Raw genomic sequence first — 26,114 nt, 5'->3', positions numbered from 1 at the left:
AATGTAGGCCTACCATTTTATATTGTATTTGTCTTTTTGATAGTACAATGTGCCATATTTTTTTTATTTAAACAGGAAGGTTCCATGGTAACTAGAATGATAAATTCCATGTTGAAATATGGTTATGAATACCTGGGTAACTCTGGTCGTCTCGTTATCACACCTTTAACTGACAGGTGTTACAGGTAAGACATCTTTTCTCGTTATCACACCTTTAACTGACAGGTGATACAGGTAAGACATCTTTTCTCGTTATCACACCTTTAACTGACAGGTGTTACAGGTAATGTATGTTATAATAGTACGTCAATGTCCAGTTTTATACTAGATAATCTATAGTTGGGTCCAGTGGTTGGATCGGGAGACAGCAGCGGCCACGGTCGGATATCCATTTTAGGGCGGTGCATCCAATCAAAAAGCGAAAATAAAATTAATATTTTGAACTTTGGAATTATTACTGTTACCTTTATTGTACAAACTGCCCTATGTCTTCATTTACCACATTTATGGCCCTAATCTTAAGACCTGGATATCACAAAACCTTTGTACTGCACTAAGTGTACTATAAAGTAGTTGTTAACCATTCTTTCATTTCTGGCCCTAATCTTAACTCCCGAACATCACCGGACCTCTGTACGGCACTGCGTGTAGAATAAGGTAGTTTTTAACCCTTCATGCTCCTTCTTTCATTTCTGGCCTTAATCTTAAGTCCTGGGCACTACCATACCTCTGTACGGCACTGCATGTAGAATAAGGTAGATTTTAACCCTTCATACTCCTTCTTTCGTTTCAGAACATTATTTGGTGCTCTTCATCTTCATCTGGGTGGAGCACCAGAAGGTCCAGCTGGTACTGGTAAAACAGAGACTACGAAGGATTTAGCCAAGGCTGTGGCTAAACAATGTGTTGTATTTAACTGTTCCGACGGTCTCGATTATATCGCTCTTGGAAAATTCTTCAAGGTAAATTGAAAAAAAATTGATACCTACGAAAGAGTTGAAATAGATTATTTTCTTTCAATTCAATTAGAAACATTTTTATAATAATTTACAACTTTAAAGAATAAAAACCAGTAAATTTTAAAATCCATGTTTAATAATATCAGACATCAAACCAATAAGATATTTTATAATAATTTAAAAACATTAAAGAAATAAAAACTAGTAAAATTACCGGCCATATTAAATAATAATATCATACATTTACATCTTTAAATGAAAAAAAAACAATTTTAAAGGAATAGAACTCTGTTAATTGATGTATTTTTTTTTGTTTGATCAGGGTTTAGCATCATGTGGAGCTTGGTCATGTTTTGACGAGTTTAACCGAATTGATTTGGAGGTCTTGTCTGTGGTTGCTCAACAGATTCTTACCATTCAAAGAGGTCAGTTTCATAACACACATGGCACAATTATATAGAATACAGTGGACGCTTACAGCTGTTCCCCAGATCCGTTCACTTGAAATTTATTTTTTGCGGTGTCTATATTCTGTCCTGTCCGCAGGTTTATCTTGTAGATTTTTGTTTTGCACTTACTATAAGAAATATATTTCTGGCGACATTTCGACCAGGGTTCTCTCGTCTTGATCATGCTTAATGGAATGGTTTTTTTTCGTTAAGTTTCTTGAAGTTCACTGTATGTTTTTAACGATGTTTAATTTTTCATTGGGAAGGACGAATAGCCTGGGATAAGGATAACATGATTTTTCATTGATAGGGACGAAATAGCCTGGGATAAGGACAACATGATTTTTCATTGGGAAGGATGAAATAGCCCGGGATAAGGACAACATGATTTTCACACATTTGGAAAAGTGTTAACCCTGAAGAATATTAAATGGGTGTTTTGAAGAATCTTCTGTTGGACTAACCTTGGAAACAGCATCTTGTTGTTGAGATGACACAAAGTTCCCTTTGTAGTAGGAATTTTGACGAATTTGGTAATTTCAGTAATTTGCTTGTGCGTAGGGGTCTTTAGCAGTGCAGAGAATCCGGAAGACCCGGCTAAAACACACAATGTTTGACATTGGACATGTGACCCTACTCCTTGTCATGTACAAGTGGAGAGTCAAACCGTTACCACTTGATCCAGTGACAGGCCCTGTGATCTCTCGCCCATGCAACAAACCATCTTGCCATCCAAATATATCGCCATTATAAAGCTTATTTAAATTGTTTGTTTTTCTGTTTTTCAGGTATTAGCTCGGGAGCGGACTCTCTACTGTTTGAAGGAACGGAAATTCATCTGGATCCAACTTGTTCCGTATTTATCACCATGAACCCTGGTTACGCTGGTCGATCCGACCTTCCCGATAATCTCAAGGTCAGATTTTGTCGTGTATATATGATCTGTGACGATTCACCTCGTTATTTTCATATTAAATTCATGTCAGTAATAGACTACACAATATTTGGGGTAATATGGCCCGGTTGGAGGTAACATGCCATAAAACTCCATTTCATTCATCCGTCCTTTTACCTGGAGCCTCTCCTTTGGATGAAATATACCTTGGGCGCTTCCCTGCAAAGACATTGTGTCTTGTAAGTTTCTAAGGAAACACTTGTCTACAATAACACCCTTGATGGTAGTGGACGTAAAACTCCAGGAATGAACGATCCATTCTTTCCTAGAGATATATAAATTGAAATTTATTATATTTTTTCAGGCGTTGTTTAGAACTGTGGCTATGATGGTGCCAGATTATGCTATGATTGCAGAAATTTCACTTTATTCTTGTGGTTTTGTGGATGCTCGTCCTCTGTCTGTTAAAATTGTGGCTGTGTACCGATTGTGTTCCGAACAGCTGTCTTCACAACATCATTATGATTACGGTATGAGGGCTGTCAAATCTGTACTCACGGCTGCTGGAAATCTCAAGGTAAGATTTGGTTTATGTTCAAAAAACATGAGCCACGGTGGCTAAGTGTGTAAGATGCTGGCTCCCTAGCCTGGAGGTTCATCGGAATTTTATGCCGTGGTTTCCCCCCTTGTCAGAGGTGCAGGTCGTAGGGCCTGACAAAAACAGTAATGTCGTCTAGTCATTTGGATGGGACGAAAAACCGAGGTCCTGCTTGCCCGTAAAATATCTCTTGGCAGTTGGGATTGTTTCAACGGCCTTTAGTTATTTAACTGGAATACACAGGTGACAATTCTATGGAATAAAATTACTGCTTATTACTGAGCGACATTTAGACTAGGCTGCTCTAGTCATTATCAAGCAATGATAAAATATTACAAGTTAATATATGTGTTAGTGATGTGCTGAACGTGGTGTGGAGTGGCTGAATTTAAAGGCACTGTCCTTGATTTTCTACTAGTAAGTAAAACTAGATAATTTTTAACTTTGAATTTAATTTTGAATATAAAATTTTTAATATATTTATATTTTGATTATAAAATTTAATATATTTCTATTTTTAGTTGAAATATCCAGAAGAGAATGAGAATATTTTGATGTTACGTTCCATCATTGATGTCAATTTACCCAAATTCTTGAATCACGACTTGCCTCTATTCCACGGTATTACCTCCGATTTATTCCCGGGAATCAAGCTACCAGAACCTGATTATCGTACATTAAATGAAGCCATCCGTGAGAATTGTACGAAGATGAATCTACAATGTACAGACTTCTTCTTGGAGAAGATACAACAGGTAAAAATAGTCATCTTACCTTGTTCATCTTACCTGGTGCACTATAAAATAGCAATCTTATATACCACACATTTAATGGTTTCATGATGGTGGGGAGTTAACTCTAGCTGTTATTTTATATTTTGATATTTTAGATCTACGAGATGATGATTGTACGTCATGGTTACATGATGGTAGGGGAGTTAACTCTAGCAGTTATTTTATATTTTGATATTCTAGATCTACGAGATTATGATTGTACGTCATGGTTACATGATGGTAGGGGAGTTAACTCTAGCTGTTATTTTATATTTTGTTGTTCTAGATCTATGAGATGATGATTGTACGTCACGGTTACATGATAGTAGGTGAACCGTATGGTGGTAAAACAGCTGCTTATCGAGTTCTAGCTGGAGCTCTTAATGACATCCACGAGAAGGTAATATACACTATTATTCTAGATTATAATAAACTAAAAACCAAAGTGAGAAATGATATTATGTCTTCTTGTAATGAATATGTTGGGTGACTTAGTAATCTGCCAAAAACCAAATTGACTATTTAATAGCAAGAAAAAGTAGGCTTTCTTATGGTTCTTGGGGGAGTGTTATATAGAAATAAAGATAAGATGTTACTCCAAATTACTTAGTTGTGATTAGTGGACGTAGGTCTAGGTGAAAATTAACAGAAGATAAATTCTCTTTATCCCACGAATAATGACAATCAAGTGAAACAGCTATAAAGACAATTCGTTGTGTATAATTACATTACGATTCTACATACACTACTTCATTTATCGGAACCAATGTGACAGGCCTCATTTCTGAGTCTATAATGGGCTTAGAGACATAACTACCATACAACAATAATGCCTCAACTTCACAAAGCATTCCCAGACTTAAGTTAAGAATTTACTCAACTTTCAATCACTGTTTAGGAGAAATATCTTTAATCCAGAAACACAAAACATTGCACATAGTTTCTTATTGATGTATTTGATATATTAAAACAACAAAAGTTTAATAAAAGACTATATTTAGCTAAAATAAGGCGAACGATTTTGAGTCAATTCTTAAATTAAGTGTGAGAATGCTCTGTAAAACTGGGGCCTGTTATCATGAGTTGGAGTGATAAAGGGGAAAAATATCCAATAAACGCAAACGTCAAATACCCCAATATTTCAACCAAACCTATTGACAGTGTTTGATTATATCAATGATAAAACTTGAATTCTGTGTCATTTGATTGTAATTCTGTGAATTGTGAACCTCGACTGATAAATTATTTTTATATTTCTGCTATATCAGGGATTAATTTGTTGTGAATATTTCAGGGATTAATGGAAGAGAATAAAGTACAGATAACAATTATCAATCCTAAAGCTATCACGATGGGTCAACTTTACGGACAGTTTGATCCTGTATCTCATGAATGGTCTGATGGTATCCTTGCTGTATCTTATCGAGCTTTCGCTAGCTCTACTGTAAGTATACATCTCTCTCTCTCTCTGTCAATGGGGCTTGACATCCACCTCCACCTAGGGTGATATCGCGGATAGTGTTTCCTAGGAAACCTGCTACTGCTAGTTATTATTAATTATTACGAGATGTTTAGGCCATACAAAAAAAATATTCTGGGTCTCTTGCATAACTTATACAAAAAGTGCTGCATCAACAATCTCATTAAAGTTACAATTTTATATTTTCTAAGAAAGTCAAAACATAATTATTTCTATGTCTTTTGCTCAATAGGTTGTCAACTCACTATTATACGATCATAGGTTATCTTTCTCACACTTAAAAATCTTCAACTTGGAAATAATAACACAATTACCTCCCAATTACCTCCCTTGTTTTCCTATTCCCCACCATGGAATAGCTATCTGAAGTTGAAAATGATATTTTTGCCAATTTCTCAACTGGCAATAGTGAATTATAGTATTAATAGGATTATTCTTTAACAAGGTAGGACTGTTTATAGATACCATCTATTTTAGGGCTTTATTGTAACTTTAATAGTTTCATGTAACAATTACAGGAAGCAATAAACAGCATGCTAAATCCATTACCGTGAAAGGTGATGTTTTATATGAGAATTCATTTAACCCAGTAGTAATCCTTTGACAAAATAAAAACCTCTCCTTCAGCAGACTTTTTCAAAGGGTTGTCTGTGAATTTGGGATATTTTTTTGTATGGCCTTAAAAGGAGTACCAATATATATTGAAATTGAATCACCGTCTGAATTTTACCTTGGTACCATTTTTTTTTCTACAGACTCCCGATCGTAAATGGCTGATATTTGATGGACCTGTAGATGCCGTCTGGATTGAGAACATGAACACAGTACTGGACGACAATAAAAAACTATGTTTGATGAGTGGGGAGATTATCCAGTTAGCTAATACAACTAATTTGATGTTTGAACCAATGGATTTAGAAGTTGCCTCACCTGCCACTGTAAGTGTCTTTTGAGCATTTTGAAAGTATTTAAGTTTCTACTTAAAGATACATTATATAATATTTAGATAAAGAGCTGATCGTTCTTGCTATAATAGCTCAAAAATAGATAATGCAAAAGGAAAATATTGAAAATTTCAGTCAAATTACATGTTATCAGTGTTTGTAGTTCTGACAAGATATGTCTATTGATTGTTTATTATCGTAACTCGAGTGTTAAATTGATTGTTTATTATCGTAACTCAAGTTTTAAATTGATTGTTTATTATCGTAACTCGAGTTTTAAATTGATTGTTTATTACTGTAACTCGAGTTTTAAATTGATTGTTTATTATCGTAACTTGAGTTTTAAATTGATTGTTTATTATCGTAACTCGAGTTTTAAATTGATTGTTTATTATCGTAACTCGAGTTTTAAATTGATTGTTTATTATCGTAACTCGAGTTTTAAATTGATTGTTTATTATCGTAACTCGAGTTTTAAATTGATTGTTTATTATCGTAACTCAAGTTTTAAATTGATTGTTTATTATCGTAACTCGAGTTTTAAATTGATTGTTTATTATCGTAACTCGAGTTTTAAATTGATTGTTTATTATCGTAACTCGAGTTTTAAATTGATTGTTTATTATCGTAACTCGAGTTTTAAATTGATTGTTTATTATCGTAACTCGAGTTTTAAATTGATTGTTTATTATCGTAACTCGAGTTTTAAATTGATTGTTTATTATCGTAACTCGAGTTTTAAATTGATTGTTTATTATCGTAACTCGAGTTTTAAATTGATTGTTTATTATCGTAACTCGAGTTTTAAATTGATTGTTTATTATCGTAACTCGAGTTTTAAATTGATTGTTTATTATCGTAACTCGAGTTTTAAATTGATTGTTTATTATCGTAACTCGAGTTTTAAATTGATTGTTTATTATCGTAACTCGAGTTTTAAATTGATTGTTTATTATCGTTACTCGAGTTTTAAATTGATTGTTTATTATCGTAACTCGAGTTTTAAATTGATTGTTTATTATCGTTACTCGAGTTTTAAATTGATTGTTTATTATCGTTACTCGAGTTTTAAATTAAATCATTAAATGGACAATGTTAAAATCTGAGCAATCCAATGGCCTAGAGAGTTGATTATGGTCTTGTCATGTTAATAAGTGTCTGATTAATATAGTCCTTGAGTGGCATTTAGCGATTGAACACATTAAAAACACAACACAGTTTATATGGAAATACAATCACTGGTTTATAGGCATAGCATGGCGTTTCGACAAGTATTCTCTTATCGTTATCAAGCACAAACTATATAAACCAGTGATTGTATTTCCATATAAACCAGTGATTGTATTTCCATATAAACCAGTGATTGTATTTCCATATAAACCAGTGATTGTATTTCCATATAAACCAGTGATTGTATTTCCATATAAACCAGTGATTGTATTTCCATATAAACCAGTGATTGTATTTCCATATAAACCAGTGATTGTATTTCCATATAAACTGTGTTGTGTTTTTAGTCTGATTAATATTTCAGGTTTAAAGAAAGACTTATATAGGCAGATTTACCTCTTGCATAATGTAGTTTTACATTAAATTAATTGGGGGTTTTTTTGTCAATGACCTATCTTGTTGTGGATTTAAACTAATTATGTTTGTCTGTGAGCTACGTGTTTTTTTTCTGAGCAGTGATTAAATTGTTTTGTGTTTCAGGTGTCCCGATGTGGTATGATATACATGGAGCCTGCGTCGTTAGGCTGGAGACCATTAGTTAAATCGTGGTTGAACGTTTTACCATCAACGTTTACAGAGACGTACAAAGCTATAATTAACGACATGTTTGAAAGGTTCGCTGATCCAATGTTACGTGTCATCAGAAAAGCTGGGGTCAAGGTCAGTTGAAATAACTCTTTTTGTCTTTTTGATTAATGTACATGTAGAATTACTTCTCTTGGGTGCCTGGTCTATTGTCATGTCGGTTGCAGAGGTCAGAAATTCCCAAACGCCAAGTTAGACAACCAGTCACTAAATGTGAGCTATATCCTGATGGATACTTGATTCATTCGGTTTTGTGTCTCTTTTAAATTTGGACACAATGGTTTTTGGTGGGTTTTTTTTTTTTGTCTCATATAAAGCCACTTAATAATGTACATCCATTTGAAAATTTAAACCCTTTGCAAATTTAGATATTGAGGGCCATACCCTGAAAAAAAACACAGTAAAAAAGCATCCTTTTAGCATTTTTGAAAATGCCCAAAACTACTGCGTCTATGACCGCCTGAAACAACCTGAGGCACAGAACTAGTAAACGATCCTTAAATAGATGACAGCTATTGACATGACTCTGGTGGTTTGAGATACTAGAGGCAGTATTAGTTTTGTGAACATGTGTTTAAAAGTGTTTTTTGTCCAGATTCTTTCAGTTATAAAACATACTGTTATAACAAATTGGTGAATTTTGTGGAATAAAAATTTGATTTATTATGTTTAATTTAATGGAGCACATGGTCAAAACTGAGTATCAAGGATGATTGTAACTTATATTCATTCTATTCTGTGTTTATTGCCAGGAATTATCACCAACCAATGATTCTAATTTAATCAACTCACTGATGAACCTGATGGATTGTTTGTTTGACGAGTTCAATGATGAGGCTAAGATCACGCAGATGGAAGAAAGGGAGATAATAACCTGGCTTGAGGTAAGAAATGGTTCTATATATATAAGGGCGGACCACGACCAGAACAAAACAACCTATATTTGAGGCTGTGGACCACCCTACTATATCTATATTAAAAAAGATTTAGATTGTCATGAAATATTTTTGTAATGTAGTCAGGGATAGCAGTGGTGTAAGGGCACTTGTTATAATCGTATCTTGGGGGGGAGAAAGTCTCTTGTTTGGCGATGAAGGTGCATGTTTGTTTTGAGCAGTGTCAATCAGATGGTAAAGAATTTGTACTTAGTATTTAGAATGTGAAACAGAATGGATGACAAGACATTTTCCCATCTATCCATTCATTTTCCAAATTTATATCCAATCATTTTTCCTAGCTCAGTCCATTCATATCTCTCAACTCAGTCCATTCATATCTCTCAACTCAGTCCATTCATATCTCTCAACTCAGTCCATTCATATCTCTCAACTCAGTCCATTCATATCTCTCAACTCAGTCCATTCATATCTCACAACTCAGTCCATTCATCTATTTTCCCCAGCTCAATCTGTTCATTTTCTTCAGCTTTATCCATTCATTGTTTAGTTAATATCAATGTAATAATTATCTTTAATTTAGATATATACATATTGTTTATATTTTCTACTTTGTTCTTCTGCTCAAACACATGACTCATTGTGATTTATTAAAGATACATTATTGGAGATTCCCTTACGAGTTGCCAGTTCTCACTATAATAGTTAAAAACTAGATAATGTAAAGGCAATTTGCTGAAAATTTCATTCAAATTGATCCACTATGAACCGAGAACAAAGCGATTGAATTTCAGCCTAGCCTTTATCATCATTACTAAAGTCAGTACGATAAATTATAAACAGCATAGTCTTGATTATCCATTTAATTGTTAAATCGTGAAGGAAGCTATGCAGTAAATTGGCTCGTAATCCACTAAAGATCGCAGGCTAGCGATGCCATCTAGAGTTGATTATGATCTGGATAGGTTAATTAATGTCTAATTAATAATTTATATAACATTTCAGGCCTAAAGAAAGACCTGCAATAGGCAGATTTAGCTCTTGCATAATGTATGTTTAATTAAAATAACCTGATTCTTTCATTCCAGAGTATCTTTTTCTTCGCTATAACTTGGTCCGTTGGCGCCAGTTCAGATGATACTGGTCGTGTTAAATTTGATAAAGTTTTACGAGAACTCATTTCAGTAAGTTATATTATGAATACAATAGAAAATGTACACCATACCCAGCCCGGAAATAAGGCGCTGTTCACAGACGTTGTCAAGGCACAAATTCAGGCTTTGTGGGGGATAGGACCTCTAGCTAGTGTTGGGCACAGTGACAAGGACAGTCGTTCGGATGGGACAAAAAAATGAGATCCCGTGTACAATGTGTGATCAATTGGCAGTTGGAATTCGATACAAGAGACAGCCGTAGGTCACTGTCTGTGCAAAATTACCCTCATAGCACGCTGTATGGCGTATGCCTGTCTTCAATAGCCCACTCGGAGCAGAATAGTAGGATTAAACCCCATTTCATTTGTTGGGCACAGATTATCACTGTTTTGGTGGACGGCAAATGGGTTAAAAAGACCATATTGGATCATAAGGTCTGTCATTGAGTCAAGTGGTTAGGTTTCATTTCCCTGGGGATCACGTGGCTAAGTGGGTAAGACGCTGGCTAGCTAGCCTGGGGGTCGGGTGTTCGATCCCTGCATTGGCCGAGAAAGTTCAACCAGAATTTCCGGCGTTGTTCCCCCTTGTCAGTGATGCAGGACGGAGAGCCTGACAAGGACAGCTGTCTCGTCCTACGGATGAGACGGAAAACCGAGGTCCCGTGTATACATTGGAATGCACGTAAAAGATCCCGTGGCAGTTGGAATTTGATATAAGAGTAGGCGATAGTGCCGCTGCCCGGGCAAAATTTCATGGCGTATGCCCGTCTTCATTAGCCCAGTATAGGAGCAGAACAGTAGGATGTTAAACCCCATTTTATTTCATTTCGTTCCATTTCCCTTACACTAAACTTGTGGGTGAAAGATACAAACAACCATTCTATATGTTAGAATTCTAATCTATATTACTGAAAAAGGCAGAAGAACTACAGCATAAGGGAGACAACTTATATCTACATAAGCATAATGGTTCAGACCACAATGATAATCAAAATACCTCTTTATGGCAATAGGTTTTGTCTTCATCACATGACTTCTATTGTATATTTTATTATTACCAGGGTGGCATGACAGAAGAAACAAGAAAAATGTTAGTTATCCCAGATCTCGTGGAACCTCCGATGAAACCCTACCTCAATCCATTCCCACCAAAAGGAAAAGTTTATGATTATAAATTTGTTAAAGAGGTAAGAAAGGAAAACATGTTTTCATCAATTAATTATTAGAATTTTCCAACGTGGTTTCCCCTTTTCAGTCGTACAGGAGGGACGGTCTGACAAGAACAGCTGTCTAGTTATTCGGATGATAAGAAAAACCTAGGTCCCATTTACACATTGGCGTTCACGTAAAAGATTCCTTGGCAGTTGGAATTCGATATAAGAGTAGGCAAACTTTTCCTCATAGCATACTGTATGGCGATTGCTTGTCTTCATTATCCCAGAGCAGAACAGTAGGACGTTAAACACCATTTCATTTAACTTGTGAGCTTTAGATCATGAGGTCTGTCATTGAGTCAAGTAGCGTAGCTTCGACCACACACTTGTACGTGCCACCTTCTAATCTCATTTGTTTTTTTATTCATGGTTCTCCAAACAAATTATTGAAATAAAGAGTGTACTATATATTAGTCCGGGGGTCTTGATGGCTAAGTGGGTAAGACGCTGGCTCGCTAGCCTGGAGGTCGGGTGTTCAATCCCTGCATTGGCCGAGAAAGTTCATCCAGATTTTCCGGCATAGTTTCCCCTTCTCAGTGATGCAGGACGGAGGGCCTGACAAGGACAGCTGTCTAGTCGTTCGGATGGGACAAAAAACCGAGGTCCCGTGTACACATTGATGTGCAAGTAAAAGATCCCTTGGCAGTTGGAATTCGATATAGGAGTAGCACACTGTAAGGCGTATGCCCATCTTCATTAGCCCAGTCGGGGCAGAACAGTAGGATGTTAAACCCTATTTCATTTCATATATTAGTCCTGAAATGACATAGTTTGTCCTTAGAGAACGTTCAACCTTCTCCCTCATTATATTGTCAAGTTTGTCCTGACGATCATGTGACAGTAATTTCATGTTTTGATCATTTTTAGGGTGCTGGAAAGTGGGTACCATTTGCTGAAGAAATCAAAGACAGTCCACCTATACCTAAAGATGCGATGTTTAATGAAATCATTGTACCAACGATAGATACGGTCCGTTATACATACCTGATGAGTCTCCTGATTCTACATCAAAAACCAAGTTTATTCGTTGGTCCGACCGGTACAGGAAAATCATGTTACATTATTGTAAGTATATTGTTTTAATTTAAATAGTTCAAATATAGATCATGTAAAATTAATATTCACGAAAGTTTCATTTAAATTACTTGATTGTGAGTGAAGTTATCACTGTTTGTAGTTTTGACAAGATGTGGCATAGACTGTTTATTCTTGTAAAATTTGATGATCTAGAGAGTTGATTATGGGCATGTCATGTGAATAAATGTCTAAATAATACTTTATATAACATTTGAAGCCACAATACAGATTTACCTCTTGCTTTATACATCCCAACTCCCAGAACATTTGAATTTTGTATTTTTCCAGGAATTTTTATTGAACAAGTTAACAAAGGATGTCTACAAACCAAACATCATCAATTTCTCTGCCCAAACGAGCGCCAATCAGACTCAGAATATTATCATGTCTAAGTTAGATAAAAGAAGAAAGGGTGTATTCGGTCCACCACTTGGTAAAAAAGCTGTAAGTATCAATCATTGATTAGTTTCTTTAATAACCCAGTTGGGGCAGACGTGCAATTAAACCTCATTTCATTTGCTGCAATAGCTCAGTAGAGGTTAACATCCCATCAAACCTGATTTGCTTTCCTGTAAGCAGCACATATTTACTCAATGTTGTTTTTTTGTAATTTTTCATAAAAAAAAAAAGTTCCTGTCAGTCTAAAAATTAGCCAATTGTACCATAATTAGTTTTATTTCCCAAATGTGAGAGAAGTTTCTGATTCAAAGATGGTAGTCCTACAATATGACAGTATTGATATAACACAATTATATAAAACATGCTGCAAATGACCCAAGGCATTGACATTTCACACTGACTCAAGACATCTCAACTGTCAATGATGCAAAACATGTCAATGGCTGTGACATTATTTCCCCAGCTTGTATTAATGATTTGAATATTTTATCTCTAGGTTGTATTTGTTGATATAAATATGTGAATTGTGTTTATTTTATCTCTTAGGTTGTATTTGTTGATGATTTAAATATGCCGATCCGAGAAACATACGGAGCTCAACCTCCGATAGAATTAATCCGTCAATGGTTAGATCATTGGAACTGGTACGATCTTAAAGATACAACACCAATAAAACTTATTGATATACAGTTCATGGGAGCCATGGGACCGCCAGGTACTTTAAAACTTTTTATTGAACTCCTGCTAAATCTAGAATGATTAGCAGACAGATGGGAGCTGCGGGTATTGATCAGGTGTTTGGGTGGCCGAATGATTTAACAAGGCCGCATTAGATCATAAGGTCTGGCATTGAGTCAACTGGCTTGGTTTCAAATCCCCGGTTGTACGTGACAAGGAGTAGGGTCGCCTGTCCAACCTTGTGAGTTTTCTCCGGGTCCTCCGGTTTCCTCCTTCTGCTAAAGACCCCTACGTGCAAGCGAATTATTGAAATAAAAAATTAAAACCATATGTTAGTCCTGAAATGACCTAGTTTGTGTCAAGTGAACATTAAATCCCATTTCTCTCTCTCTGTTAGACTTCTGCAAGGTTGTCTATTAGTTCATTATGGGAGATAACAATTTCAAGTTTGCGACCGAGACAAAATTCTCCCTTACTAAAGACCTCACAACTGCAAAACTCCATTTTCTAGAGATTAATCCTCAATACTGTTAAACCTCGGTTTTTACTATAATATATTTCTGGTTTCAGGTGGTGGTCGTAATCCTGTTACACCTCGGTTTTTACGTCACATGAATACTGTTACTATAAATGAATTTGATGATGATACGATGATTACCATATTTAGACGTATTATGGACTGGCATATCTCTGCTAAGTAAGTATAATTACACCACATTTGTTTCTACTTATTCAAATAAGCCCTCTGTCCTGCATCACCGACAAGGGGGAACCTTTCCCAAATATCCGATGAACTTTCTTGGTCAACACAGTGATCAAACATGAGACCTCCAGGTTATCGAGCAAACGTTTTACACACAATGCCACCGTGGCTGCTTTATGGTTGCGGCTAATAACCTCTTGTCCAATCTTGTGGGTTTTCTCTGAGTCGTTTGGTTTCCTCCCACTGCTAAAGACCCCTACTAAGCGCAAGCTAGTTATTGAAATAGAATTGAACCATGTTAGTCCCGAAATGACCTAGTTTGTGTCAAGTGGACGTTAATCCCCATTTCCCTCTCTCTAACAAAATCTTTACAGAGATATATTAGAATTTTTACAGGCTTTCTGGTTCATAATTATACAGAATTAAGGTCCTGTGTTCAATAATCAATCCCTGTTTAGGCCAAGAAAGTTCCTCTGGATGTTTTCCTTGCTAGTCCTTCGTATGGTCGGTTGTACGTGACAAGGAATAGGGTCGCCTGTCCAACCTCGTGGGTTTTCTCTGGGTCCTCCGGTTTCCTCCCACTGCTAAAGACCCCTACGCGCAAGCGAATTATTGAAATAAAATTAAAACCATATGTTAGTCCCGAAATGACCTAGTTTGTGTCGAGTGGACGTTAAACCCCATTTCTCTCTCTCTGTCTCCCTTCGTATGGTACAAAAAAAAACCCCAGAGACCCTGTCTGTGGACCATTAGCAGCATGTTGAAGATGCCCTGACAGTTTGAAATTAAGACTAAGAGTAGGCAGTAGTGTGTAAGCAATGTTTTGTTGAATCCACACTGCATGGCATATTCTGGTCTTCAATCGCCTGGTTGGCATGGAATAATAGGACGTTAAAACCCCTTTTATTTCTCGGTCAGACGTTAAACCCCATTACAGTATTTCATTCCCTTTCATTTCTTAGACCTGGTAGTTTGAACATGTTTTGTGATACGTCTACTGATTTTGTTTTTTCATTTTTTTTTTGTAGAGAATTTAAATGAAGCTTTGTGACATGTCAACTAATGTTTTAATTTCATTCTGTATTTTTGTAGAGGATTCAGTAACGAGTTTAAACCGTGTATTGATCAAGTCGTCAATGCTACGTTACAAGTTTATAAAGGGGCCATGGAGAATCTGCTGCCTACTCCCGCTAAATCACATTATCTCTTCAATCTACGAGATTTTAGTCGTGTTATTCAGGGGGTACTACTCTCAACACCTGACACAATGGAAGAACCAGGCTCCATGAAACGACTCTGGATTCACGAGGTTTGTTTTGTTTCATCTCGTTTTTCTATGTAAATATTCATCTAGATTCTTGGTTTTTGATTTAGTAAGTATATTAAAATTTTTAAGTTTTATTTTCTATTTCAATTTTGTAAAATTTGTTTCAAAAATTTGATCTGAAGAAGAATTTAAATTTAAAAACTTTGTTACTTCATAAATTTATGACAATAATAATCAAAATATTTGTAAATTTAGCAATGATGATAATAAAATCAAAATTGTTTTCTTTTTCTGCCGAAGACCAACCCAAGTATATATCGTTGTGCATGTAAATGAACCCATGGCAGTTGGATTTCCTGACGATATCCCCACCCCCCAGCTTCCCCCCTAACGACTTATTACACTTGTAACCCATGAAAGGAAATTTACCAAGTTAGTCTCGAAATGACTAGACGTTAAACCCCATTCCATTCTATTTTAGGTGAGTGGGATGGCATAATGGTTAGCATGTTCGCGCTGTATCATAAGGTCTGTCATTGAGTCAACTGGTGTGGTTTTGATTCTCCGGTTGTACGTGACAAGGAGTAAGGTTGCCTGTCCAGTTTCCTCCCACTGCCAAAGACCCCTACGCGCAAGTGAATCGCTGAAATAAAATTGAACCCATATGTTAGTCCCAAAATGACCTAGTTTGTGGCACGTGGATGTTAAACCCTATTGCTGTCTTTCTCCCTCTCTCTCATTTTAATTTTAATTTAACTTATAGGTATATCGAGTATTCTATGACAGATTGGTCGATAGTTCCGATCATAAATGGTTTTTTACCCACATTCGTGAAGTGACGAAAACAAAACTCAAAGAAGATTTTGATCAACTTTTGATCAACCTGGATTCGGATAATGATGGAAAACTGATCGAGGATGACATCCGTAGCTTAATTTTCTGTGATTTTTCGGATCCTAAATCGGACAAGAAAGATTATCTTGAGGTTCGAGATTTGGAGGAACTACGTCATGTGGTGGAAGGATATCTGGATGAATTTAACAACCTGAGTAAAAAGCCCATGAACCTTGTTCTGTTCAGGTAATGAAATTTCTCATCAAAGTTCTGAACATCAGTCAACATTAAAGAAACAGATATGATATTGTACATTTTTATAGTGCATGACCAAGTGCTCACTTGTACAGAAATTAAATAAGACAGTCATATACATTGAAATCGGATTAAAATTGAAAACAGTGAATGGTTGATAGGACGCTGGCATCACTAGAAGAACGGGTGAGCAGGGGTGACGGGGGTGGAGGGAGGTTGGTAGGACGCCGGCATCACTAGCTTAATGAACAGTGAACAGGGGTGGTGTGGGTGGAAGTTGAGTGGTAGGACGCTGGCATCCCTAGTAGAATGAACAGTGAACAGGGGTGGTGGGGGTGGTAGGATGCTGGCATCACTAGTAGAATGAACAGTGAATGGGGGTTGGAGGGAGCGGGGTTTCTACCCACTGTTAAAGACACATACGAGCAAATGTATTATAGAGACAAAGATTATACCATATGTTAGTCCTGGGTTTTGTGATTATTAAATCTGTTGTAATATCTATTTTGTAGATTTGCTATAGAACATGTATCAAGAATAGCTCGTATATTAAAACAACCAAGAAGTCATGCCCTGTTGGTCGGTGTTGGAGGTTCGGGACGTCAATCATTAACAAGACTTGCTGCCCATATGGCAGACTACGATCTGTTCCAGGTTTGTATGTCCGTCAGTTGTTACTCCTGTCTAGAAAATATTTAAATATCTTATTTATATACACTACTGATTCGTTCCCATTGAGAATTGCTGCAACAACTGAAGTTCACACAGCTAACAGTAATGTTATGTTGTTATTACAATATGGCTATTATTTATTTTTATCAGGTTGAAATTACGAAGAGTTACACATCCTATGAATGGAGAGAAGATTTGAAGAGAATTCTACGAAAATCGACAGAAACAGATAATCATGCTGTATTCCTCTTCTCTGATACACAGGTAATCTCCCTCTCTCATTCTCTCATCTCTGATACACAGGTAATCTCTCTCGCTCTCATTCTCTCGTCTCTGATACACAGGTAATCTCCCGCTCTCCCCCATTCTGAAATACACAATTAATCTCCCTCTCCCCCATTCTATGATACACTTCTTGTTTTTTGGTTTGATATAATTTTTATGTACCTGTTCTTTATATCAGTTTCATAAACAAGTTGAAAAACATCAGTTTCACTTGATTGATGTTATATATTGTGCATGTTTTGATGTTATGGTAAATGTTATATTTGTACCCTAGCTGATGTTTTAAAGATGGAGAAAGTTTAACATCAGGTAAATAAAGTGACCTTTTGTCTTTTATAATTATAGATAAAACAAGAATCATTTTTAGAAGATATTAATAATTTACTGAATGCTGGTGAAGTTCCCAATCTTTATCCACTCGATGAAAAACAAGAAATCTGTGAAAAGATGAGACAAATTGATAGGTAAGATAAAACTTATATAGGGACGGAGTAGGGGCAGGTAAGATAAAACTTATATAGGGACTGAGCAGATAAGATAGGGACTGAAGAAAGATAAAACTATTATTTTGACTGTCAAGACAAGATTTATACAGTGGCAGAGATAACTCCAAACCACCGATTTATACACCCTTTTCCATGTCCTGAAGTCACAGTAACTTGATGAGTATGACACTGACTTACAAGCCTGGAGGTTCCATGTTCATTCCCAGTATAGGCTGAGAAAGTATCTCCAGGATTTTCCAACCCAATGATCTAGGGAGTAGATTATAGGCCTGGCATGTTAATAAATGTCTAATTAATGCGTTATTTTGAGGCCAAATGAAAGACTTGCAATAGGCAGATTTAGCTCTTACATAACACATCTTGAAAAACTTTCTCTTTACAGACAACGAGATAAGACAAAGCAGACGGATGGATCCCCCGTATCTTTATTTAACTTCTTTATCCAGAGAGTACGAGACCAACTTCACGTCGTACTCGCTATGAGTCCGATCGGTGATTCTTTCCGTAATCGTCTCCGTAAATTTCCGTCACTTGTCAACTGTTGTACTATTGATTGGTTTCAGGTTAGTCAGACATTTCATAAAATCTATTCAAGTTGCGAGTTTTAGAGTCTGTGCAAATAACCATTTTAATAACGGCAATTCTTTAGCTGACATTATGTTCACTCATAGATATGGAAGCAGCGACTCCATTGAAACAGAATTGTTCTGATTCACCCGTGACTTCTACTTTTCTCCGGTCCCAGATGTCTATGTAGGGGGGTTGGATGGCTGAATGGTTAGCACGTGCGCGCTGTATCATAAAGTCTGTCATTGAGTCAACTGGCGTAGTTTCGAATCCCCGGTTGTACGTGACAAGGAGTAGGGTCGCCTGTCCAACCTCGTGGGTTTTCTCCGGGTCCTCCTGTTTCCTCCCACTGCTAAAGACCCCTACGCGCAAGCGAATTATGAAAATAAAATTGACCCATTTGTTAGTCCCGAAATGACCTAGTTTGTGTCGAGTGAACGTTAAACCCCATTTCTTTCTCTCTCCCCAGATGTCTATTTAAACGAACAGCCAGACAATCTCACCGAAGCATGATGAGTTCGTACCTCCATGAAAGAAATCTTAGATTGCTACTTGCCATATATTTTGATTTACAAAGAAATTTCATTGATTAATGATTATTTTTGAAATTGTTTATTTTATTACGTTTGACCTACCTACAAACCATGCCCAGTTCTCAGGTTACAAGGCGTGACACTTGTCGAAACTGATAGATAATGTATTGGTTAAAGACCTTTGCCAGTTAAAAATGTTTATTTATTACGATTGGCCTATGATCCTTGTTATACAAGAACATGTCAGGGCTGACAAATAAGGTGTTGGCTAGTCATTTGGATGGGATGAAAAACAGATGATCCAATCATGTTCATATTGGCGTGCATCTATAATAACTTTAATAATTGGAATACATGGAACGGTTGGCCACTGCTGGTCCAAAATTCTTTCTGTAGCAAAATAACCATATGTTAGTCTCCATATAACCAGAGTATTGTATTGACAAGACATTAACCATAATCTCGTAATAACCAAAGGTAGTGTGTTGACCAGACATTAACAATATGTTAGTCCTAAAATAACCAAAGTATCATGTTGATGATACATTAACCACATGTTAGTCTCAAAATAACCAAAGTATTGTCTTGATGAGACTTTATACCCCATTTCATTGTTTCGCCTTGTTGGATATCCAACTGGTCCAAATTCTTTATTCATGCCATTTAATAATGTACTCTGATATTTCATGAGTTTTTGATCTTTGTCTTTTAGTCATGGCCTGAAGATGCCCTGCAGGCTGTAGCTGTCCGATTCCTGGAAGAGATTGAGATGTCAGAAGAAGAAAAGACTGGATGTACAAGTATGTGTATCGAGTTCCACACGTCAACGAGAGATTTATCAGAGCGATTCCTTTTAGAGTTGGAACGTCATAATTACGTCACGCCAACATCGTACCTGGAATTAATCAACACTTTTAAAACTTTACTCGATAAAAAGAGAGGGTAAGTGATTATAATTTACATAGCGCAACATTTATATAGCGCAACATTTATATAGCGCAACGTTGTATAGTGCAACACAGTATATAGTGTATTCAGAGATTTGGAAACTGTACAGGTACTTAGAGAGAGAGAGAAATGAGGTTTAACGTCCACTCGACACAAACTAGGTCATTTCGGGACTAACGTGGTTCAATTTTATTTCCATAATTTGCTTGCGTGTAGGGGTCTTCATCAGCAGTGGGAGGAAACCGGACGACCCTGAGAAAACCCACGAGGTTGGACAGGCGACCCTACTCCTTGTCACGTACAACCAGGGAATCGAAACCACGCCAGTTGACTCAATGACAGACTTCATGATACAGAGCGCAAATGCTAACCATTCAGCCATCCAACCACCTGTACAGGTACTGAAGATAAATATTAGGTTTTAATTACGTTTAATCTTGTAGCTCAAGATTTCTTTCCCAAAGATGTTTATGTGCTCAAAAAGTTGTACTTAATTTCAGCTTTCTCCAAAATTTCATATTTTCCATCACTTTATTTAATGTTTGAATAATCTTTCGCATTTTCTCGAATTTTTAACCAATCTTGCTTTAAATAATAATTATATCTTTTTTAAATACAAACCTCATTTTTTTGTAGAGAGGTTATGAAACAGAAGAATAGGTATGAAGTAGGTTTAGAGAAACTGGACTCAGCAGCGTCACAAGTTGCTGTCATGCAGAAAGAATTAACAGATCTTCAGCCCCAACTGGTGGAAGCGTCTAAAGAAGTTGCGGAGATTATGGTGACAGTAGAACGAGAATCAATAGAAGTCGCAAAAGTTGAAAAGGTGAAGAATATTTGTTTTTATTCACTTTTATTTCCTAGTGCTCATGCTAAAAGGGTGTCCAGTTGTTTAGATGAGATGAAAAAAAAACAACTGATGTCCATTCATATACATGATTGCGTACTTGTAAGAGGAGACAGTTAGAAATGAAAGAAGAGAAGACGGTAACGCTACCTTCAGAGACAAAAACTCACACCTCGCATTGCACTTGTAACTTACAATGCTAGTGTTCAGGCTAGATCTAGGTTCAGTCATTTTCCACAGTCCTCGATCATTTTCCATGGTCCTCGATCATTTTCCACAGTCCTCGAACATTTTCCACGGTCCTCAATCATTTTTCACAGTCCTCGAACATTTTCCACAGTCCACGAACATTTTCCACTTGATCATTTTCCACAGTCCTCGATCATTTTCCATAGTCCTCGCTTATGACCGGCATTTCACATCTCAAGATTTCTGAAGTATATTCATGAAACATTCCAAATTGCATTTGTTACTATAAAAAGAGATGGGTTTGTAGTTTTATACCACATGGAGCCCATGCTTATAACTTCCTATTGTTAATTACAATTAAAATATGAATCTTAAATTATATCTATGAAATTTGAAGAGGTCAGCTCTAAAGTGAGAAATTGTATGTCATTATTACTAGGGATTTGGGAGCCGAGGTGACTCAGTGAGAAAGATGTTTGACTTGCTAAAATGGACGTCCCGTGTTTGATCCCAGTGATGTAAGAGAAATTTCATCGGGATTTTCTGATGTGGTTCCCCTTTGTCGGAATGTAAAACTGAGGTCCTGCGTACAAATCGGTGTGAACGTAAAAGAATCCTTGACAGTTAAAATTCAATATAAGAGTAGACGGTCAGGGCTAAATATTTCCCCATGGCATTTTGTATGACATATGCCCGTCTTCATTATCCCAATCCTCTCTGAAAAGTAGGATGCTAATTCCCATTTCATTTCATTTAAAAGTATTTACCTTCCTTTCTGACATTGCATATGTAGCCATTGAACAAGCTGAAGGCAGAAATTGTATCGCGTGTCATTAGTATAGTTAGGGATACATCTACTTGTTTTTCAGTTTATTGTATTTTGTTGTTGTAGGTTGTAAAAGCGGATGAAGCCGTAGCCAATGAACAAGCTAAAGCTGCTCAAGCTATTAAAGATGAGTGTGATCGAGAACTAGGGGAAGCTATTCCAGCTTTAAATGCTGCTATATCTGCCCTGAACACCCTCACACCACAGGTCAGTACAACATAACACCCTTACACCCACGGATCAGTTGAATCAGCAGACACTCAAGGGAATTTTTATGACTGAAAACTTCATAGGATTGACCTCTAAATAAAATCTCAGTGCTTGTTGGTGGCGAATCTGAAACTTGCTATTGGAACGAAAATTCTTTGACTCAAATCTCTGATATAAATTCTGTAGAAATGTCATTTTGTACTAACATTAATACTAGTGCCTAATATTTATCCATTTTACTTTATCACCCAATAATACATTCTACAGTAGATATCGCTTGTGTGATAAATTTCATAATCTCCTTAGGAGATATCGCTTTACATGAATTTGATTGGTCAGTTGTAAAGGAACTACTTTTTTTTATTTTCAAAGAACAGTTCATTTCTTATTAAAAGTAACTTTTTTTAAAATTAAAAACGAACTATTGTATTCAGTTGACCTTGATGGAAACACTGGGTCAATATAAAGGACTTTGCAATGGTTGAATTACTGTCAAAAAATGATGTATCACTACGCGGCAAAGTTCAGTAAAAGTGAAATCTACAGCAAAGAATTATATTTATCTATTTGTGCATGTAAGAAGGGATTGGGTGATAAATAAAATCTCCTACTTGTCTATTTTGATATCAAAAAATATCAACACTCGTTGATAAAGTAAAAAAAACTCGGCAGAGCCTCGTTTTTTGTTACTTTATCAACTTATGTTGATATTTTTTGATATCAAAAAAGACTGGTAGGAGATTCTCTATTTCGTGAAGAAAATCCATGATTTATATTTATTTTATCATAAAAGCATGTTTACAAATTTCAGTATGTTGTTTCGATCTATTTCAGGATATTACTCTGGTAAAGAGTATGAAATCACCGCCTGCCGGTGTTCGTCTCGTCATGGAAGCCATCTGTGTATTGAAGGGAGTCAAAGCTGAAAAGGTTCCTGATCCATCTGGTTCCGGTAAAAAGATTGAAGATTTCTGGGGACCATCGAAAAAATTACTCGGAGATATGAAATTCTTAGAATCATTGTACAACTTTGATAAGGTGAGACTATTCGATAAATTTTTACTTGTGAAATTTCTGTTTATCATTGAGCCACGGTGGTCCACTGAGTAAGAAGTTGGATTTCTAACTTGGAGCTCCTGTGTCTGTTTCCTGTGTTGACAGAAAGTTCAGGCAAAATTTCCCTCATAGCACACTGTATTCTCTTTAAGGACAACAATGTGCTTGATAAAGAAAAGAAGATACTTGTCAAAGAGCCTTGCATTTAGAATAAAAAAGTGACCATGTTCTGTTAATATGTTACTCACTCAGAGAGTATTTCATTTCATTTTGTTTTAGGATACTATTCCTGTTTCTATCATGAAAGTGATTCGTACGAAATACATGACCAATCCCGATTTTGATCCTGAGAAAGTGAAAGTAGCATCAACAGCCTGTGAAGGTTTATGTCGTTGGGCCAGAGCTATGGATGTCTATGACAGGTAAGCTACATATTTTTCTGTATTCATACTAAAACATGTCATTGAAATCCTTCAAATCTTCAGTTTTTTTAAAAATAATTTTTATATTCTTTACATTTATGGATATGAGAGGGACGGTATCATTTATCTCGCAAATTTTAAATGGTAATTATTTGTAAAAAAGCAAATGGTATATTCTTTTATAGTCATTGATATATAATTTCAACTTTCCACATTTAATAGTTTTGAGGTAACTGACACGATATTTAGCACATCTAGAAACTTGGACTCTATTTGCCTTACTATAAACATGTTACTCTATTTGTCCTATTATAATCTGTTACTCTATTTGTCTTACTATAAACATGTTACTCTATTTGTCCTATTATAATCTGTTACTCTATTTGTCTTACTATAAACATGTTACTCTATTTGTCTTACTATAAACATGTTACTCTATTTGCCTTACTATAAACATGTTACTCTATTTGCCTTACTATAAACATGTTACTCTATTTGTCTTACTATAAACATGTTACTCTATTTGTCTTACTATAAACATGTTACTCTATTTGCCTTACTATAAACATGTTACTCTATTTGCCTTACTATAAACCTTTTACTCTATTTGTCCTATTATAAACCTGTAACTCTGGTGGCATACTACTACTTATATAATGTGAATGCACTGTAGTTTCTTTTTTTTTTTCTCTTTTAAATTAAAAACTGTTCGCGTAAGTTGCATTTTTAAGTAACGCCTCAAAATATGAGAACTAGAATATCTTTTTATTATGACCTGAGAGTTCAATTTTTGAATGTCTTTCCATGTTTATTTTAGAGTTGCTAAAGTTGTTGCCCCTAAAAAGGAATCTTTGAAAAAGGCTCAGGATGAATTGAATGTTGCCATGGCATCCCTGGAGAAGAAACGAGCTTCGTTAAAGGAAGTACAAGATAAACTATCCAAGTTAGAAGAGAGGCTGGCCGCCAATAAACAGAAAAAAGTTGACTTGGAGAATGAGGTTGATTTGTGTTCCAAGAAATTAGAACGAGCTGAACAGCTAATTGGTGGATTGGGTGGTGAACGTGACAGGTGGGTGGAGCTATAACAATGATTGACATGTCTGTAAGAATCAATTAAAACCTCCTGTATTATAACAGTCTGCTGTATTTAAACAATTTAAAATACTAATGTTTAATTTTTTTTATATTGCCACCAGGTGGAGTATAGCAGCCCGTGATTTAGGTAAACGTTACATCAATTTAACGGGAGATGTTTTGATATCTTCTGGTATTGTAGCGTATCTAGGAGCATTCACGTCAGCATTTAGACTGGTAAATATTCTCTCTTATATATATATATATATGTATTTGTCTGGTAAAGTTTTTGAATAATTAATGTATGGAAGAATAATTTGTGAGTTTTTAAGAATAAATAAGAAATTTATAGCAATTTCTATTTGTTCAAATATTTTAGATATTTTTATGTCATGTTTAATAAGTACGTGACAAGGAGTAGGGTCACCTGTCCAACCTCGTGGGTTTTCTCCGGTTTCTCCGGGTTTCCTCCCACTATTGAAGACCCCTACTCGCAAGCTAATCATTGAAATAAAATTAAACCACATGTTAGTCCTGAAATGACCTAGTTTGTGTCGAGTAGACGTTAAACCCCATTTCTCTTTCTCTCTCTCATGTTTAATAAGGATATGTTGTATTCTTATGTCATGTTTAATAAGGATATGTTGTATTCTTATGTCATGTTTAATAAGGATATGTTGTATTCTTATGTCATGTTTAATAAGGATATGTTGTATTCTTATGTCATGTTTAATAAGGATATGTTGTATTCTTATGTCATGTTTAAAAAGGATATGTTGTATTCTTATGTCATGTTTAATAAGGGTATGTTGTATTCTTATGTCATGTTTAATAAGGGTATGTTGTATTCTTATGTCATGTTTAATAAGGATATTTTGTATTCTTATGTCATGTTTAATAATGACGTAAATATTCTTATTTTTATATCATGTTTATAAAGAATATATTAAATATACATGTTAGGATCAATCAAAAGCATGGATTGATGGTATCAATAAAAGAGGTATTCCTTGTTCCGATGATTTCTCCCTCATCTCAACCCTCGGTGAACCTGTTAAGATACGAGCATGGAATATTGCTGGTTTACCAACAGACAATTTCTCTATAGAAAACGGAATCATAATCAGGTAAAACTGGCTTAAATTATGTCTTCTTCTTTCAATCGCTTCGGCTCAAATTTTTCTTATTTGACGGTTTTGGATGTTCGATAGTTTGTCTTCGGACTATCTGCAATCACCCATTATCATATTGACTGCATGCTTTTCTTATTCAACGTTTTTTTGAATGTAGCTCATGTCTTTATGTATTTGAACAATCTGCTTTGGACATATCAAGAACATTTTATGAATCTATATTGATACAAATGTGTTTTCAGTAACGGTCGTCGATGGCCATTGATGATTGATCCACAAGGTCAGGCCAATAAATGGGTGAAGAATATGGAGAAAGCTAACAATCTACATGTCATTAAACTCAGTGATGCCGATTTCGTTAGAACCTTAGAAAACTGTATCCAGTTCGGAACTCCTGTAAGTAGACTTTTACATTTTAAATCTAGTCGCAAGTTCTAGAATTAACTGATCAATTTTA

The 26,114-nt window shown here is 35.7% G+C and overlaps 1 protein-coding gene across 1 annotated transcript in view; it reads left to right on the top strand.

Moving 5' to 3' along the window:
* Nucleotides 1-251: 251 nt before the first annotated feature.
* The window catches only part of LOC126832501 (dynein axonemal heavy chain 7), a gene marked incomplete at its 5' end in the record, with an annotated part of 45,411 nt that continues 19,548 nt past the window's right edge, over nt 252-26,114 (top strand). The window contains 32 exons of the mRNA XM_050563297.2: nt 252-283; nt 794-962; nt 1,282-1,384; nt 2,197-2,324; nt 2,668-2,880; nt 3,423-3,656; nt 3,961-4,074; nt 4,969-5,118; nt 5,910-6,092; nt 7,809-7,988; nt 8,666-8,797; nt 9,898-9,993; nt 11,024-11,149; nt 12,044-12,241; nt 12,542-12,697; nt 13,199-13,367; nt 13,901-14,027; nt 15,126-15,342; nt 16,064-16,380; nt 16,902-17,043; nt 17,212-17,325; nt 17,692-17,810; nt 18,235-18,415; nt 19,665-19,894; nt 20,537-20,726; nt 21,829-21,969; nt 22,807-23,010; nt 23,308-23,450; nt 24,268-24,519; nt 24,647-24,761; nt 25,488-25,651; nt 25,900-26,053. Coding sequence (XP_050419254.2) covers nt 252-283; nt 794-962; nt 1,282-1,384; nt 2,197-2,324; nt 2,668-2,880; nt 3,423-3,656; nt 3,961-4,074; nt 4,969-5,118; nt 5,910-6,092; nt 7,809-7,988; nt 8,666-8,797; nt 9,898-9,993; nt 11,024-11,149; nt 12,044-12,241; nt 12,542-12,697; nt 13,199-13,367; nt 13,901-14,027; nt 15,126-15,342; nt 16,064-16,380; nt 16,902-17,043; nt 17,212-17,325; nt 17,692-17,810; nt 18,235-18,415; nt 19,665-19,894; nt 20,537-20,726; nt 21,829-21,969; nt 22,807-23,010; nt 23,308-23,450; nt 24,268-24,519; nt 24,647-24,761; nt 25,488-25,651; nt 25,900-26,053 — 5,193 coding nt within the window. The remainder of the gene's footprint in view (nt 284-793; nt 963-1,281; nt 1,385-2,196; nt 2,325-2,667; nt 2,881-3,422; nt 3,657-3,960; nt 4,075-4,968; nt 5,119-5,909; nt 6,093-7,808; nt 7,989-8,665; nt 8,798-9,897; nt 9,994-11,023; nt 11,150-12,043; nt 12,242-12,541; nt 12,698-13,198; nt 13,368-13,900; nt 14,028-15,125; nt 15,343-16,063; nt 16,381-16,901; nt 17,044-17,211; nt 17,326-17,691; nt 17,811-18,234; nt 18,416-19,664; nt 19,895-20,536; nt 20,727-21,828; nt 21,970-22,806; nt 23,011-23,307; nt 23,451-24,267; nt 24,520-24,646; nt 24,762-25,487; nt 25,652-25,899; nt 26,054-26,114) is intronic.

This window comes from Patella vulgata, chromosome 9, assembly GCF_932274485.2.
Source record: "Patella vulgata chromosome 9, xgPatVulg1.2, whole genome shotgun sequence".
In the NCBI taxonomy this organism is placed as follows: Eukaryota; Metazoa; Mollusca; class Gastropoda; family Patellidae; genus Patella; species Patella vulgata.
This window is presented reverse-complemented; position numbering and strand designations above follow the sequence as displayed.